Below are 19,001 nucleotides of genomic sequence, written 5' to 3' on the forward strand. Positions count from 1 at the left end.
TTGCCATGGTTTTTGGAATGATTTTACTCATCGCGAGAGGAAAAAATGAAGTTTTAGTCGCATAACATCGTTTAATGGAAACATTGTCATTTCCCAATAGTTTGTCTACATTTAGAAAAAATAAATAAAAATAAAAATCGCAAAAGTTTTGTGCAAATCTGTAATGGAAACGCGCCTATTGTCTGAATCCGGTTTGAACATAAAAGGCTAAAAGTTTTTGAAATTCTCCAATTGCTCAATTAATCGTCAAAATAATCGAGTTCACTGAAATAAATTAAATATTTATTGTAAAGTCTCTTCTTATGCTTTGATGCTCAACTTGCTTTAGAGAAATGAAAGTTACTGGAAATAGGCCTATTTATTAATTCTTTGATTAGTCAGATCCATACTGTATGTGGAGAAATTACATGAACAAATGAATGAGAAGCAAATGTACATTTAAATGTAAATGATTTTAATCAGGTTAGTGAGGAATGGAAAATTTTAATATAAGGACATATTTCTGTCCTTCAAAGATGATGCTTATTTCTAGACAGGGATGTCAGGCTCAACCATAAACTTACATTTTTGCATTCGTGTCCTGTCATGATGAACATTTTTGTTCGAATTTAAGGTAAGGTAACAGAGCTGACAGTTGTACAGTTTAATGTAGTATTCATGTATACCTGTAGCTCAAACAGTAGAGTATGCATTTCATGGATTTGACGCCCAGCAAAAGCATAAACTGAGTCGTCGATTACTTTGAATGCAATGTAAGTCACTTGTATAAAAGCATCTACCAAATGCACTAATGTAATGAAACATCTGATGTAAAGTGTTTTACTAAAGAACATGAAACGACAAGATGCTTCTTTAATGCTGGTAAAGGTGCCAGATTAGGAGTCTCCATCTAAAGCAGGAAAATTAAAACATCAATAATCTACAAGAAAGAACAAAAATTTCAACTCAAAATTATTTTTTTGGTAAGTAGCTGTGTAATAAGTGGGATGCACATTATCCCAATTACAAAACTGTTGTACGACACAGTTCATAATAGCTCATTATAGTATGCATGGTGATCAATTATTTTGATCTTCTCGCTGTTCTTGTTATTATCCTCTTACACCTGAAAGAAAAAACAAACTCAGCTCAGCCAGCACTTCCAACAAACAAACAAACAAACAAACATAGTTATATGTAAAGCTGCCCTGCAGTCTGAGTTTGTGATTGATCACATCACCTTAATCACAGCAAAACATAATCACATCATTGAGAGCGGTGTCGTCTCCCATTCCCTGTGACGGTTCTATCCGGGTCTTGATGCCGCAGATTCCTGTTCCCTCACAGGATGGGCTCCAGCTGCCCCAATCGCCCCGGCGTCCACCTTCACCTTGCAGTACAGCACCTTTACTGCATTTGAATCTGAAGAAAATTCAGAAAGGACAATATTGTAATTAGGGCTGTGTAGGAAACTCAGACGTGAAGACCAGGAGACTCGGTTGTAACTTCAGCAGGATTCTTTACTGAGAACACAAGCTGTCGGTAGCTGCAGTTATAAAGTCTGACTAAAGGAACTTTACATGGTATCTTATAGGCATTCAGTGGGCAGTCCTTAAAGGTGTTACCTTTCAAACAGCCTTAGAGATGACCACTAAATCTAATCATCTAAAGACAATAGAGGCAATTACCCCCACTGGTACCCCCAAAATTGTATAAACATCACATGGTTGCAAAAACTAAGACTATGTAATCATTCACACATAGTTTGACTCTCAGTTGGAAGATCAAAGACTGACAAAACCCCTTCAATGGAAACTATAAGGTGCTCATGTTCATGTTCACCTTGAATGCCCAATACAGTGTAGTTCACCTTAGTTTTTCATGTGATGTTATGTAAGACGTAGGATCAGCAGATCTTAAACAGGTTCTTAAATTTGTAATCCCACAGCTGTCACTAACAATTATTTTGGTAATCGAGTAATTGGTCGATTATTTTGAAAATGAATTGAGTATCTGATTTTTGTGTGTGGTAAAAAAAATAGATCTAAGCAAACAATACCCTTTAAAATTACTTAATACATATTTGGTTCAAATACAGTATCAAAAGCAAGTAATTATATGGTTTTATAGAACAACACTTAAAATGCATAATATAGACAATTATCTTATGTACTGTACATTGTGTATTGTAACTAATACCTGCAGAGGGTGCCAATAGCTTGGTGATTGTTACACTTTACAGCAGATCAAATCCTTGTTCAGTATTGGCTAAACAGTATTTAATTCAAATGTCCACTTAATCTTTAATATTTGGACACTTCTGTACGGTAAATGCTTCAGTCACTGTAATTTCTTGAACAAGAACATGTGGAAATAAAATATGCAAAGTCAAAGTGAGGATTTAAACTTATTGATGGATTCTCCTGTGTTGGTGTAGGTTTATAAATGATTTACCTCACAAATGTAATGAATGGCGCACATTGCGTTCCCAGATGAAAGTTATAGGCAAGCCAAACTCACGAGAAAAACACTTGCACTGAGCTTCGTGACGCACTTCCGTTTGGAAATAGTACATCTCACTTATTTCCGGTTATGTTTACTTTCAATGTAGGCTACTGTGGTCATTGAGTTGAACAAACGCCACCTAAAATGAGTGTCTGTAATAAATGTATTAAAAAAAATGTATTGACAGGAGAAGGGATATTCTGATGTTTACTGTGTGCAGAATTTTCCAAACTGCGGCTGTTATAAATACACCATTATTTCACCACAGGGTGTCAGTGCTCGTGTAAACTAGTGACCGCGACGCTGAAGTCTGTGAGAACAGATGAATAACATTAGTACAATCCACAAAAAAAAATATTTATTTGGATTAGGCCTACATATTTGAATCCTTCTTTGTCATTTTCCAATGTCAACCTTTTTACTATTTACATGTTTATCCCCAACATGCTTAATTAATATTCAAAGTAGTTGACTGTCATTCTCCTCTATGCTGTGTGCGTTACTGTTTAAGATGAGTTAAATAGCCTAGCCTTATTTAACATCGTTACAGGCACCTCGCGAGCATTCATTCATTCAACTATTTTAAAAGACTGGAATAAAGCACCAACGCACACAAGCAATCCTTTTTATTAGTCAAATTCATTTAAAAATGTAAACTCAATAGGTATGAAATATCAGTACGAAAAAAACACTGTTAATGAGAAGACGAGCATTGGATTGCTGCAGGTTAGTGGATGAATATATTATTCAGAATGCACAGTCTGAAAGAAAATATATTTATAAGAACATTTCTGCAGGCTCAAAATAATTAATACAGAGATCATTAGTCATTGTTTTAATCAAGTGGCAGCTATAAAACATAGCTGCATTCTCATGTATGTCGGTGCGCTGAACGCTCTAACCGGAAACTCCTGATATGTACTAAGTAGAACGCGGAAGTAGTTGTGCAAGTAATCCATTTAAAGCAGGAAAAACATCACATTAAATTTTTTTTTTCCCCTCTTTGATATTATATTGTGTAGAGGGTTAAACAGCAAAAAAAATAAAAAAAAATCAGACTTTTACCACCACACGCTCACCTGATGTTGTTCACAGACGTATCATCTTCAATTCCTTGGGAAGATTCGACTTTCAGCTGGAAAGCTGTCAAGTATCCAGAAGAACACCATTCGCTATTTGTCCAGTAACCCCAGCTGTGGAAAAACAGTTTTATTGATCAAATCTATTATTTTTTAGAAAATCATTTGTCTAGCTTACGAAGAAGCTACTCCTAACCCTTAAAGGTGCCGTAGAATGGATTATTTTATTATTTTATAATGTTTCCTGGGGTGCCCTTATAATGTTAGTATGTTTTTTAGATCAAAATTTGTTATAATTTAGAAATAAAAGGCATATTTCCTAGCCTGATTTCATCCCCTGATTTGAACACTCTGTTTGAAGGGGCGTGTCTGCTGTGAGACTTCAGTGTTGTTGCCCACTGCTGTGATTGGCTGACATGCTTGCATATGAAATATCTGGCATTACATGTAGAGCTATCTGGAAAACTTTTACTATTACAGCTTTTATACGTTTTTACTATTACAGCTATCGGGATTAACGAATCATGAGAAGTTTAAGTATTTAGATCTATTCCCATCACATGAAAGGTTGCAGTGATGAGCATTGAGCAGATGACAGCCTGTTGATCGCGTGAATGAAGATCTTATCACTGCAACGCGATTTACTGATGCATAAACAGTGTTGAACGACTTTGAGACAAAGATTATCTGTCTGAACTTGAACAATTACACATCAGAAATTCACATAACCCACTGGTTCTCCAGAGGCTCGGATGAAGGAGCTAAAAAAATATTTGTGTGTTCATTTATACATCCAAACACTGAGCAACTGCCATGCTTCGTTCGCTCGTTTGCAAACCACGATGTCTCTCGAGGAAAAAACAATATCGCGCTGGATCTAGATAACACAGTGTAAATTATCGTTAATAAAATCACTACTTACCGCTTGCGGGAATATAACGTTAGTTGAAATTGCCCCCTTCGTCCGTTTGAGACGCCGAGAGAAGCCTGGCTGCTTGATATTGTTCCAGGTTAGAAAAACAGTCCGTGGTGAAATGGGCAGAGCAACTAACAACTTCGAATTAAACTATAAGTTAGCGGTATCCGATTATAGATAGATTATAGATAGATCTGCCATTTTCCCTATGATCCTCCTCCTGCTTGTTTCTTCACCTGCTTCTGATGATTCGGCTGTGCAGTTTCGCCTGGCACTGAGCATGGGCTGGCATATGCAAATTTTTAGAGGCGTACATATTAATGATCCCGACTGTTGCGTCACAGTCGGTGTTATGTGGAGATTCGCCTGTTTTTCAGGGGTGTTTTTCAAAAACGAGATTTAAATAAGAAAGAGAAACCTATGGTGTTTGAGACTCACTGTATGTCATGTCCATGTACTGAACTCTTGTTATTTAACTATGCCAAGATAAATTCAATTTCACATTCTAGGGCACCTTTAAACGTACAGTATGGGATTTTTTCTCCACTAGGGGTCGCTAACCTATTTACAATAACAAAGGCGTAGTTTGATGACGCAACATTTGCTAAGAATTATGGATGTTGTCGTCAACGTCAAGCCGACCGATCTAATAATGTTTATGGATGAGTGAATACATCGATGCTTTTATCATGACTGTGATATGAAGCAGTTTGGGATTGCTAAGAGACAGCTATCAGCTCCACAATACAAGCGACGCGAGTCCCGCGGATATAAAAGGAATATGGACATTTCATTCTACCGAACTACACGCAGAATTACTACTCACAGGTCAGTTTATTAGACAAATTAAACTTGTGAGGTAACGCAGCGCTGTTTCACTTGGTCTAACATTACACTATCACACTAAACTGCATTTAAATGTGTTGAAATGTATGTGTTAGTTTGTCTGTATGAGACTAGCAGTAAACTAGATCAACATTAGAATAACATACAGATCATATTCTGACATTTTATCATTGTTGAACTATATAACATTGATTAGTTTTATGTAAATGTGCTCACCTGTTTAATAAAGTACATGTAGGAGCGGTCGAAGTCTCGGACGTGGAGCTCTCGTTTATATACTGTCTATGGGAGCTCTCGGCATCTCGAAAACACCGCACTGATATTGATTCTCGTTTTAGTTCTCCTTTTTTATCCAAAGTCTGCTTGCCATCGTCCATAATGTTTGAACGAAACAACAACAGCGTGCAGATAGACATTGCGAACTACAGTGGTCCACGTCTGTTGTCTTGGTTACTATCAGAGGGCTCTGGTTCATAACTCTGGTTACCATGGCAGCACGAGCGGAAACCAGGGACAACGCGGATATGACGCCATTGACTGTGACAAAACGGAAATAAAGAAACGTGCCGTGTCTTCGAATTAAATTAAAATTTCTCCTGGTTTGAAAGTTGTTGGAAACAGTCGGGATAATGTAAGTACACAACTAAAAAAATATATATAACATAGATATAGTGATTTTTGCTATTTTTAAAGCAAAAAAGTTACATATTGTGCCTTTAATGTGAGAATTCCTAATAACCCCGAACAGCCTATAATTAGTTTAACTGCTCTGAATCTGAGCCCATTACCTTCCTGTATCTGACTGAATGGAGGAATAGTACTTATGTGGGCGCTGTGAGCTTGTTTGATTGATACAGTGTAGACGAATCCCATTGAGCGCTGTGTTATCAGCCCAGAAACCAGCCGAATGTCGTTCCACCTTAAAAAATGACAAAAAAAAAAACAACAACAAAATGACAATCTTCTATTTGAAAGTGTCAGGTTTTCTGAGATTTTCTGTTGGTTTTAATGGACTTTACGTTAGTTTCATCGTCACGGTCTTCATTTGAGTTCTGTCTTCATCGTCATTAGTTTAGTTCAGTTCAATCACCTGTGTGTTGTTAATTAGTCTATCATCTTGATTTCTATCACCTGTTAGTTAGTAGTCATTATCTTCTGTGTATTTAAGTTGGTCTTTCACCAGTCTATGGTCGGTCAATGTTTGAGCATCAGCTCATTGTGTCGTCCCTGCTTTTTGTATTTTGCTTTTTTAAAATTAAACCTTTGGATTTATTAGCATCCACCTGTTTGCCTCCTTCATCATCCACCCTGAGAGTGACAGAAAGAAAGCCACAGGCAACTTTTTAGAGTTAACTCTAGTAGGCCAACTCATAGTAACATTCATCTTTAGTATTAAGCAGAATAAGCAGGTGTAGTTCCCAGCTATCAACGCTCAGTCACCAGTTCACATGTTTAACCCCAAAGAAACCCCCATATTACTGCAACTTACCTTCAGATGAAACCCTGCGGCGTACGTTCCAGATGGACACATCTCCGTAAACATCCACCACCCCCACTCCATTCCATTTGACACCCCCACAGTCTGAAGGCACGTTTCCCTTTTGTCATCAAAAATGCAGAAATCCACCGAACGTCTTACAACGGACTGAACGCTCACATGCTGCCCAATAATGGCTAGCAGTGAAAACGCAATGGAAAAGAAGTGATGCATTGCTACAGCACTGATCTGAAAATACTGATGAAATTAATTCTGATGGTTTCTACAACAAAAATTGACCCCAGGTTTCTGAGCATTGAGCCATTATTGAGCAAAACAAAACATTTATATGGTTTTTCAATTTTACAGGCCAGCCAATCAGCAGCAAGGGACACTGAGCATATGCACGTCAATGACCTAACCTATGAACACACATTATGTACTGTATGTTTAACCATTAATTTCTTATCAAGTGTTTTATGTGGCAAAATGCCTATAAAATGCTTGATTTGGTCATTTTAAAGAGTTGAGAAATATTAAGCATGCCATGCACCACAACACAGAGAATATTATTAGACCAACGTTAAAAATGCCACCAACATCTTTCCAGTAGTAAATATCATGTTTGCAAAGTAGCAATTGTTAAAGGAAAAGATCAGCTAAAAATTATATCTCACATCATTCACTCACCCCCGTTTCTCCCAAGGTTCTCATCCAAGAGGAATTTGCGTGTCATAAATGGGATTTTCACACAACTTGACTTCTGAAGTCATATGATAATTTGCATGAAGAAATAAATAGGCATAGAAGACTTTTTCTTAAAAGCATCATCATCATTTAATGATGCACAGACTTCAATACATCAACACTACAAAACACAACAATGGTGACACTCAGCAAATAATAATGATAATTAAAAACAGCTCAAACATAACAAAATAAACCAACAACACAAACTGCTAAAAGTGAAGCAAAAATAAGTTCAGCAGCGCACATACAACCAAACTGTAAAAACTCTATGCTGCATTGCTGGGTAGGCTTACATTCACAGTACAAATGCACTGTAGAAATACAATGAGATATTATTTGTTTACAGTCATTTCAATTGGCTGTAAAGTACTGTAGATTTTACAATAAATTTCTGTACAATAAAGTGCAGTTAAATACAAGAGAATCCTACTGTGAAATTACTGTGGAAGTAGTGCAATTATTGACCTGGAATATACTGTAATTTCACATTCAAATTTTTAAGTTACAGAGACATTAGACGTTGTTGCCCTCAAAATTGTCTTGATTTGGTGCCCTGGATATTGATATTTTGTTATGTATTATTTTTTTTAAAAACAGTATAGATGATTACTTTGTGGTTATGCACCTGTTTCGGATATTCATGAACACAAATGCGCATGTCAGGCCATAAATCCACAAAAACTTTTGGTGTTGCCACCCCTCATAGTCCTCATGTCCTCATTTATAGTGCTATAAATTATTTTCTAGATCCACCCCTGCATAAACACACTTTAGACAAACACTGATCAGATTTCCAGTAAGCATGTGCCCTTTGAAACAGCTTTGCTTGATAGGTTTACTTTTTTTTATCCTTGTTTTGCGGTGAGTACTTTGATCTTAATACCTTTAACCTTGTTATTTACTGTATTATCCTCAGGTTAGGTAAGGTATTTCTTGTCTGGCCAAAATAAGCATTTTAAAAAACTTACAATTAAGGTAAGGTGAGGTGAAGTAAGGTGAGGTGAGGTGAGGTGAGGTAAGGTAAAACTTTATTATCCCACATAGGGAAATTTGTCTTGGGCCATCACCCATGCTGCAGTCAGTACTCGATTAACATGCAGTAATCAACAAACCAGACAATAGTAGAATGGAGAAAAAAAATAAATAAAATACAATTACAGCTCTATACCGCTATTATTTATGGCGGTATTCAAAGGGCACAATTCTGTCAGAAGACTTCTCTGTGGTATGTTCTTGTTCAAAGTCACCTTTATTTATATAGCACTTTTTATAATACAGATTGTTTCAAAGCAGCTTTACAGTGATAACAGGAAAATAATGCAACAAAGTTTGTTTCCAGAAGAAAATAGCATCATAGTTCAGCTTAAGTAAGTTCAGTGATGTTTCATTTTTATTGTAAAAAAGTTATTAAAGCTGCAGTCCATAGTTTTTCCCCTTTGTCGCCATCTCCGTTTGAAATCTGCAATTGCAGTTATTTGCGGAATTATCAACTTTACATGAGTTGAGCCTCGGCACGGCACAGCGCTGATGAATCCAATGTTTTGAGGAGAATGTGCGGCTGTCAGTCGCCGCGCCGATGTAGATACTGTCATTCGCAATCACAGATTCTACTTTTTGGAAGTATGACCAACATAAGAATTTTCACCGGAAAATGTTGTCTGAACAAGCAAGTAACATCCTCTGTTCTGACCAACTAAGAGGAAAAATGCCATTGCAGTAAATCGCGCTGATTAAATATAATGATCGCTTATCATATCACGTCAAACCGTGCAAATTACACTTTGTTCCAAAATTGTTAATGTTAACAACATCATTGCGTGACTACCTTTAATGTGTATAGGGCTACCTGTAGTTCAGTTTCCATTTCTGTGCAATCTAATTTCTAATTGTCATACCAACACATTAATGTTCCAGCAGAAAAGAAAGCTGTCTCTGCGTCCGTTTTGAACCCCTTCAAAACATGGAGTTCACACCACCTTTCAAAAGCCCTTCCGATATTTATCCTTGTTTTCGCATGGGCCGGTTGCAGTCTCTTTTTTTCTGTAGCCACTCCAAAGTCTTTTGCATTTTACAGCGGGTGAATCTCCAGTTGTCACTGGTGGTTATCGTTTGTCCCTTTCTGGATCCGCCATCAAATTGATAAGTTTAATTATATCAAGTGCTGTGAGAAAAGGCTATAAATCTCCACCTCCAACATCCTCACACTCAATATAGCCTTGTTACGTCACGAAACACAAGATCCAGTTGCGAATGAAAGGTGATGTTTATTTATGTAAACAGCAAAAGATTAAAAAAAAAACATATAGGACACATAAACGAGCCGCACCCGCGACTGATCTGATTGCTCGTCAGCACAGCTGACGTTGATAGGCAATCAGACCAGAACAGTACACACAGACATAGGCTGTGTCCCAATGTGAAGGCTGCATCCTCCGAAGGCCGTATTTGAAGGCCGATTGCGTCACATCGAAACATCACAGCGGCACGATGAAGGCTGTCCCAATTCAATTCTGCATCCTCCGAAGGCCATATTCGAAGCAGGGGGCCAATGTTTCGTAAAAAATTGAAGCTTCCCCGGGTGCCGCCATTGATTAGCAGACCCTCACCTGCTGTTAGCATTCCATTGACTCCCATTAATTTTGGTGTCACTTTGACAGCGAATAACTTTACATCTGAGGCGTTTAAAGACTCCATTTGTCCATTACTCATTTCTAAAGAAACACGAAAATGTATAAAATGCTCCATTACCTTGTATCTTACTTTATGGCCCCGTAGAAGCCGTTTTTTGTAAAAATAGGCTAACGATTGCGTCATAACCACGCGACTCTCTGTCGCACAGTAGAGAGATTACCGTATGGACAGGAGGAGAAGCTCGCGCGCAGTCAGGGGGACGTGGAGGCAAAATGACAAAATAATTAATCAGAATACTTAGCAAAAGTTGCTCCTGCTCCAGCTCATGGACAGCTCCTACTCACACTCTCCGTCTCTGCAAGATTCGGAAAGGAATGATTCAGATTTCTCATGTCACATCTACGTCGTCAAGCTCAGTTTGAGTCTGCGCAGTACAGTCAGCCATCAGGAAGTGAAAGCTTCTAATTGACTTCACTTTTCTCCGTTGAATCCAATGGGGTCGTTGTGTCCATTTCTTTTACTGTCTATGATTCGAAGGCCGATTGCGTCATAACGAAGGCTAAAGCGACGCCAAATGCACCCTTCGTTTCCCCGTGAAAGGAAGGATACATGAAAGGATCCTTGCGGCCTGATCCTACCCCATATGTCGACAGCATTTTTATTTTTTTTTAAATGATGGCCGAGAGTTCGGTGGTGGACGGCAAATTCACATTTAAATGTAAGTATTATGTTTTCATTTACTCAAATAGCTAGTGAAACCTGAGTTAAAAGCCACAAGTTTTTCTTTCTTATAAACTTTATCTTAACTCCTAAACTTCATTTGTCAGGTGGTCTGAGGCAAAACTTGTGCTAATATTAGTTTAATAATTGTTTCAGGGAGCAGACAGCTCAATTTATTAAATTGCAATTAAAAAAAATAAACTAATTAAATTAAATTTTATTGTAATATTTGCACTAGTCTGTCTAACTTGTGTAAATAAGAAATATCATTCACCCTATAAAGCCCACAACAATAAGAAAAGCAGTAGATAAGGCAATGGGGTTTCACTTTTGTGTTTTTGTAGTGCTGTCATGCAAGCTATGTCTACAAAGGTTTTTACGGGGGGTGATGGCGCAGTGGATAAGACACATGCCTTTGGTGTGAGAGACCCGGGTTCGAATCCACTGTGAGACACCAATGTGTCCCTGAGCAAGACACTTAACCCCTAATTGCTCCAGAGGCGTGCGACCTCTGACATGTATAGCAATTGTGAGTCGCTTTGGATAAAAGCGTCAGCTAAATGAATAAATGTAAATGTAAATGTTAACCAAATTTGAGTATTCATAAATATGATGTCTGAATATGAATATGATTTTAAAAATACAAAGTAAGAAAGTTGAGATCACATCTTTGTTGAAATGTATTGTGCTGTTGTTGTTAACAAGCCATGGTTAATTTGCTCTGCCTTAGGATTGCACGTGTCCTGGCACAGGTGAGGGTGTGAGTGGGAAACCCACTGCTGAAACTTGGCCTTGGTTTGTCCTCATGGATGAGGTGTTGGGACAGAGGCATTGCACCACCCCCCTGTCCTCATTGCCTCAATCCCTGAGGACAGACCAGGGCCGAGTTCAGCAGTGTGTGACCAAGAAGAGGAGGAGCCAGGGGCAGCACCCGCACCAGCACCAGCACGAGCACCACGAAGAAGGCGAGACAGAGAGGACGAGTTTTTGGACTTGATTAGAGAAGACATGGGACTGCAGAGGCGAGGAGAACACATGAGAGTAGGGAGAGGATGGACAGGCTGTTTTCTCTTCTTGAAAGAATGATTGAGAAATATATATGAATGTGGGGGCAGTGCAATTTTTGAAACACAAGAGCAAGTTTTTATTCCCTAATAAAGAAAGTCAGACTACGCCACCCTAGGGATTAGCCCCAGGGAAAATACTCAAACAATGAGCAAAGCACACAGGTTCGGTTCCCTCATAGAATTAGGCAAGAGACGCGAGTAATACAAAAATACAAATGTTTATTAATAGAAAAATACTTTAAAATGTTGGACACTGAAACCCACTTTAAACTAAGAAAAACATGCAAAAAAAGAAACTAAATACCGGCAGGCCTGAGGCTCCCAACGGCAGGAAGCAGCGTGGAGTTTGATTTTACGGAGCACACTTCCACACGCACACCCCGTGTCACTTAATCACACACTCAACAGTGTACACTGCACACGATAGAAGACCACCACCAGGAGGAGGAAGAGCAATCCACCCGTGGGACCCCAGCGCCTGCAAAATAAAGATAAGAAACTATAACAATGTTCATAAAAATGACCAGATGGACATCAATAAAGCAAATCCTCACAAAAAAAAAAACCATTCAAGCGCAGAAAAGTCAATTAGTTGGTCACCTGATTAATACAAGACAATTTTAGCTCAGTAGAGGTTCACACACACACACAAATAGAATTGTACTTATAGATGGTTGATCACATGAACCAAGCAATTAAATGGCTTGATTAAATATTTAACGCAGTTAAATGGCTTTACAATAGTAAAGATGAAATGAAAATAAAAATCAAGTTAACTAAACAAACTATACTTCCAAAAGATTAGAAGTAAGTTAACAGGAAACAAACAAAAAGAGGTTTCAAATCAAACAAAGACACAGAGGGCAGCTAGCTCCCCTACAAGTGGAAGGAACCAATTAGCCCCCCACACAATCCAGGAATATGAAGCAGGTCAAATATAACGCCACGATAAGAACCAAACGAGCAGTCCCCTTCTCTTTAGTGATGATCGCGTCAGCGCGGCCGTATTAACCGCAGCACTTTAATAGTGCGAAGACAGTAGCAACAATCAGTAGGGAATCACGCCTATTTGATATCCGAAAAGAATGTTAAACCCACACAGCCATTTCAGCACCATATCACGAGCTCTTAACAATAAACATTACCTGTGAGGTGAACAGTCATCAGACCCACTAAGCAGCACGAAGGGCACCGCACCAAGGCTGCACTAATTGATAAAAATGATTAAAAAAGTTATGCATAGGAAAACTCCAAAAATGATCACCCATTAAAACACAGCTCGCTTACCTACAACCACCGTCGACACTAGCAAACCAAACGGGGAAATCGGAGGTGACGCATCCCAGGTAACAGCCAATCAGACTTAAATGCAAGATACTACTTGCTGATAGGATGACACTGCTGTCAATCACCTGATGCCGTTACATATATATATATATATATATATATATATATATATATATATATATATATATATATATATATGTATATATTCTTGTTTAACTTTTTTTCACTTATATTTTTTAAAAGGAAAAAAAAAAATCTGTACATTTATTTATTTTTATGCAACTTTAAATGTGTAAATAAAAGAGAATTCATTGCTCTGGACATTATTTATTTTTGTAATGACAGTCATAATTTCTACATGAAACAAATTCTTCTATACCTTTATTCCCCCAGCTATTTACAACATACGATAAACATATCAAAATCAACATAAACATTTAAATTTACAGTATATAAAATAAGAAAAAATGATGTAGACTTTTATTCAGCTGAGTGGGAGATCCAAACAAGACACAGAAGAACAAGCAGACACCAAACAAGACGCATGACAGCTCTCACTCCAAGACATAATAGTGTTCTGACGCCAGTTTATGTGAGGGTTGTGAAGGGTGAGCCAAGGGTGACCCAAGACCACAGGAGCAAAGGCAGAGTCAATCAATAAAAACCGAATCTCCTCCACATGGTTGCCTGACGTGATAAGACTCACCGGTCCGGTAGAGTGTGTGATGGATGACAGAGGTTGTCCACCCAATGCATTGACGGAGATGGGATGAGTGAGTGGGATGACCGGAATCCTGAGTCTGCGCGCCAGGTCTTGGTCCATGAAACTCTCCTCCGCCCCATAGTCCACTAACGCGTCACACCGATGATGTGTAGCAGCCCACAGCAGTCTGACCGGTAGGATCGGATCATAGCTTCTCTAGAGGATTCTTCCAAGGAAATGCCACCCATCAGTAACTTCTTCCCTTCTGACGGGCCTTGGCTTTACGACAAGGGACTCTGTCTCTATTGTGGAGCCGCGGGACACTTTGCTGTAAAGTGTCCCGTGGCTCCACAATAGAGACAGAGTCCCTTGTGCTCTTCGCCGTTCCTTCTCCTCCCGGGAGAGGCGAGCTCTGCCCACCTGCATGGGTTCAGGATCGAATGAGGGGCCGACCGTATCGCAGGAAGTGATGAAAGGAATATCCTTCATGGCTGGAACCAAGCCTCTCTGGACCTGAAGATCTCGGCTCTGCAGCCGTGCGTCCACTCGGATGGCCAGGTCAATCAAGTCGTCCAACGTTGTGGGTAACTCCAGGGTGTAAATCTCATTCTGGCTACGGTCAACCAATCCATGCAGAAACATGTCCCACTGCGTCTCGCTGTTCCACTTGCACTCCACAGCCAGCGTACGAAACTCGATGGAATAGTCTGCAACAGTTCTGTTACCTTGCCGTAGATCCGCCAACACTCTGGCCGCTTCTCTGCCTGACACGGCACGATCAAACACCTTCTTGAATTCCTCACTGAAGGTCTGAAATGAAGCAAGACACTGATGTCCTTGTTCCCACACTGCTGTTCCCCATAGCGCCGCTCGTCCTGACAACAGTGTTATCACAAACGCTACTTTGGACTCTTCAGTGGGGAATGGTGAATACTGCAGAGCAAAAAACAGCGAACATTTTTTCAAAAATGCACGGCATAATTGGGGCTCACCAGAATAAGCAGCAGGAGGTGGCAGAAGAGGTTCTGTGCTGCGAGCGGATCGGTCCGCGGGTGGAACAGCGGGGGGGGTAGGTTGGGCACAGTGGGCGCGTGGACAGGCTCATCTCTCCGATGTTGTAGTTGGTTAGTTAGTTCCGAGACCTGCACTACCAAGGCCTGAACTGCTCAACCGGTCGCCGTAATCTGCTCATCTTGATGATCAAAACGAACGTTGTTATTGTTCAGAATGTCTCTCAGTTTAGTAACATTTGCTGGATCCATCTTGGTCAGATCATTCTGTTACGTCACGAAATACAAGATCCAGTTGCGAATGAAAGGTGATGTTTATTTATGTAAACAGCAAAAGATCAAGACAAGACAGGCAATCAGACAAATTGATAATGTCGCAAAGACATGCTCGAATTTCCCGCAGAAATCCACCAGTACCACTGGAATTGAAAACATTATCACAAGCTTACCATTTTGAATCGAGCTAAGGCAAGTCTTGAACACTGGCTGGTTATGTACTTGCTCAAAAAAATATTTTGGATAATTTTTAACCCAAAAAAGTTATGGACTGCAGCTTTAATTTAGTTCATTTATATGTAGTACAGCCGCTCTGGAGTAAACCGTGATGTCATCGTCCAGCTCAGTTCAGTTCTTATATAATGGTGTCAATTCAGGCAGATCAATAATATTGTTGATTATTAAATTAAATGTCCCCAACTAAGCAAGCCAAAAGCCAATGGCGACAAAGGTGAAAAAGGCAACAGTGGCAAGGAACCAAAACTCCATCAGTGACAGAATGGAGAAAAAAAACCTTGGGAGAAACCAGGCTCAGTTGCTCAGTTCTCCTCTGGCCAACGAACCAACAGTGTGTGATTATGAATCAGGCAGCATTATAGGTCAGAAGTCAGATTGGATCAGAACATTCAGAACATTATCCAGTTCCATCTGGTTGAAGATCACTGGCACTTCAGGGATGCATTGTGGTCGTGTTTAAGGTCAAAGCCTTAAAACACTAAAAATCAAAGCCTCAGTAGGCAGTTTTTGTAATCAATTAAATTTCTTTTAACTGTTTACTTTTATTTTTATGTTCTGTCCTCACTAGACGTGTCACTTCTCTATCCAGCTAGACAGACAATGAACAGGCGAGATGTTGGTTCATGGCTTTTTACTCTTCCAATTAGCTTTCATGAATCTTTTCTCGTTTAACTTTAACATTTTAAAACTGTAAACAGACAAATACAGCAATTAGAATTGTACATATTCAAAGTGCATAGCTGACAGTATTTACTGTCTAAATAAAGCATTCAAATGAAACATTAAATCAACACATTAAGCATTAAATGTTACATTGTCGTGCATTTGTTAATTATATTCCTTGTTTTAGGTAATGGCTTGTTAGCCTGACGTCGTCATACTCAGATTCTAGTCAGTATGTGAGTCTGATACTGCTCCATTGAGCTGTGATTATGGGGCGTGTTTCAACCGAACCAGGAAAGAAAATGCCTCTGCACTCAATTGGATAGACCTACAACCAATCAGAGCAACGGACTAAGTGACGTATGTTTTTCATTCATGTTTCCGATCGACAGATGCCTTGATCGCGGTTCTCTGTTCCTCTTTTAAAATGAATGCGCTGTCGGTATCTTCTATAACAGACGCGATGGCGGAATCTACACATTATGTTTCGTAAAGTTCGGGAGGAGCACGTTCAAATAATCAATACAGTCAACTTGTCATCAAACAATTACCATATCTACCCTATCAGCATGAGAGGAAGCATATATTTATTCACTCTGTCAACTCACCTAACATTCCTTGACAGTTTTCAGCATCCCTCCACTCACTCTCGGCTTGTTCTTCCACAGCCTGGAATACGGGGGGAGTGCTTTGGGTTCGGGCCGAATACCGAGTCTGGAGCCTCTCCTCGGACAGCACGCCAAATATGCTTTTATTCTATCTGACTCTATCTTGTAAGTGTGAACTCATGAAATCTCAATTCTCCAGCGGCAGTCATCTTTGTTGTAAACAAATTCAACCCAAGCACTTGTTGGTGACGTGGATAATTACGTTACTGTTGATCATCTGTCCATCATCGTATAAAGCCCGCCCTGACAATTTGATTGGTCCGAACAACTTTTGTTCGGGCATAATAGCTCCTCAACGGATCAAGTCCAGACAGCCAGGCTAATGGCTTGTAATCATGGAATCAAAATTAGCCTAATAATCATAACAAAAGACAGCTAGCGTACGGCACTCTAACTAATGCTCACGCTTTGCACAGTCACTTTACGTTTCGTTTTTAGCTACATTTGTATCTCTAGATTAATGAATTTACTGACAAACATCTTAAACCAACTAAACATCATATTTTTATGACAAATAATAGCGACTTACAGCCTTATGCGGGCTACGACTTCACCGCACGAGCCGCTCTTCAGCCATGACACTTCACAAACTCATCTCAAAACAAGTTATAAAGTTTTAAACAATACGGACGTTACCATACACAATCTGCGCCACAAGAGGGCACTTAAAGGTCAACCTATAATTAAGTCAACCTTTCTTTACAATTACCATACTGAATCATTACATTTTATAATAAACCAAAAAAAAATTATGCAAAATAAAAATTCAATAATCTATATAGTATAAAATACAATAATCACGCTTTGAATCAAAGGTGTAGTCATCTCTAGGCTTCGAGGGTTTAATGACGTATCAGTATCCAAAGAGGCAGTCAACTCTGTCTTTTACCGCAGAAGTTAGGTTTTAATCTTCTTGATTGATGCAAGTTCCAAGTTTACAAAATCCTTCAAGGCCTCGCAGGTGCAAGCTGGACACCTCATGTTCTTGAACTCCACAGTAAACTCAACCAAGATGGCGGATGTCCTTTTAAGGTTCTAGGAGTAGAACACTATGAGTAGGAGTTGGTTACAATGATGAGGAGAAGAGGCTCTAACTACAGCAGTCTTTGTTTTATTAACAAAAAGATACTCAGAAAAAGGACAACTAACTTAAAACGCGAAGTATAACTGACACTGAACTAAAAAAACAACAACAGAACAAACCAGTCAAAGAAATGTGAAAAACCTGTGACAACTTAATCAAACCATTTGTAACCTGCCTAAACACAGAGAAACGAGAGAAAACTGCACAGAACTGAAACATAATACAACACCCATCCAAACATAACAAAAACTCAGATTATCTCCAAATCTAAGATTTACTTCTAGTTATGGATGTCCTACTCAACCAAAAATGCAACTTAACCAAATATTATAATAAGTATTAAAATGAGATTTGAATTTGTTTTGCATCAAATAATTTTCAGAATTTGCAATGTGCAATTTTAGCTAAATAAACACATTTATATATATAGGGATATGATTATACCTTTAGAAAGGCAAAAAGTTTAGGGTGACAGGGTTGACAATATTACACTTTAATTTAATGTAGCTTAGTGTTCGTAACCCAGTCACACTAATGCATCTCTATAGCACGCATTGTGTTTATCGTGTAATTTATACACGGAAATTCGTTTTTACGTGCATATGATACGCATGGGTAGGTTTAATAGAGGTGTGGGTATACATTTGGGTAGGATTAGTATTGTGGGGTGCATGTGTATTGAGATTAGGCTGGTCATTCTCAGGGAATGCATGAACGGATAAGACAATTACTTTGAATGCAATATAAGACCATCTGCCACATGCACTAATGTAATGAACGATCTGATGTAAAGTGTTGTGCAAAACAATGTGAAACTACAAGGTTCTGTTTAGAAAGTCTTTATTGCTGATATTTGACAACCGTTTCAGCAGAAGTTTAGAAGTCTTCAGAAGAATCACTGACCTACAAGAAAGAATAAAATACTTTCAACTCCAATAATAGGCGGGATGTAAATGTCATGATCATCCCGTTAGGCTTTATTTTGTGATAATGACTGTGCATTATCCCTTACAAAGCTGTTGTATGACATGGTTCATGTTAGTTTATCACAGTATGATGATCAATAATTACAATACATTTGATACACACTTCTTGCTGTTCTT

The 19,001-nt window shown here is 38.9% G+C and overlaps 1 protein-coding gene across 3 annotated transcripts in view; it reads right to left on the minus strand.

Annotated features, from left to right (window-relative positions):
- Nucleotides 1-437: 437 nt before the first annotated feature.
- The window catches only part of LOC311097557 (vitelline membrane outer layer protein 1-like), a gene marked incomplete at its 5' end in the record, with an annotated part of 29,539 nt that continues 10,975 nt past the window's right edge, over nt 438-19,001 (minus strand). Inside the window, 5 exons of one of the 3 annotated variants that reach the window (XM_084137340.1) lie at nt 438-1,105; nt 1,220-1,401; nt 3,564-3,677; nt 6,114-6,244; nt 6,815-12,448. Coding sequence is in view for 1 of the 3 variants with exons in the window: in XM_084137342.1 (XP_083993468.1) it covers nt 1,221-1,401; nt 3,564-3,677; nt 6,114-6,244; nt 6,815-7,036 (648 nt within the window). Of the gene's footprint in view, nt 1,106-1,219; nt 1,402-3,563; nt 3,678-6,113; nt 6,245-6,814; nt 12,449-17,915; nt 18,802-19,001 lie in introns of those variants that run through there. The other 2 variants (XM_084137342.1, XM_084137341.1) reach the window with 2 other exon arrangements.

Source organism: Abramis brama (assembly GCF_963993115.1).
Source record: "Abramis brama genome assembly, chromosome: 15".
NCBI classification, from domain to species: Eukaryota; Metazoa; Chordata; class Actinopteri; order Cypriniformes; family Leuciscidae; genus Abramis; species Abramis brama.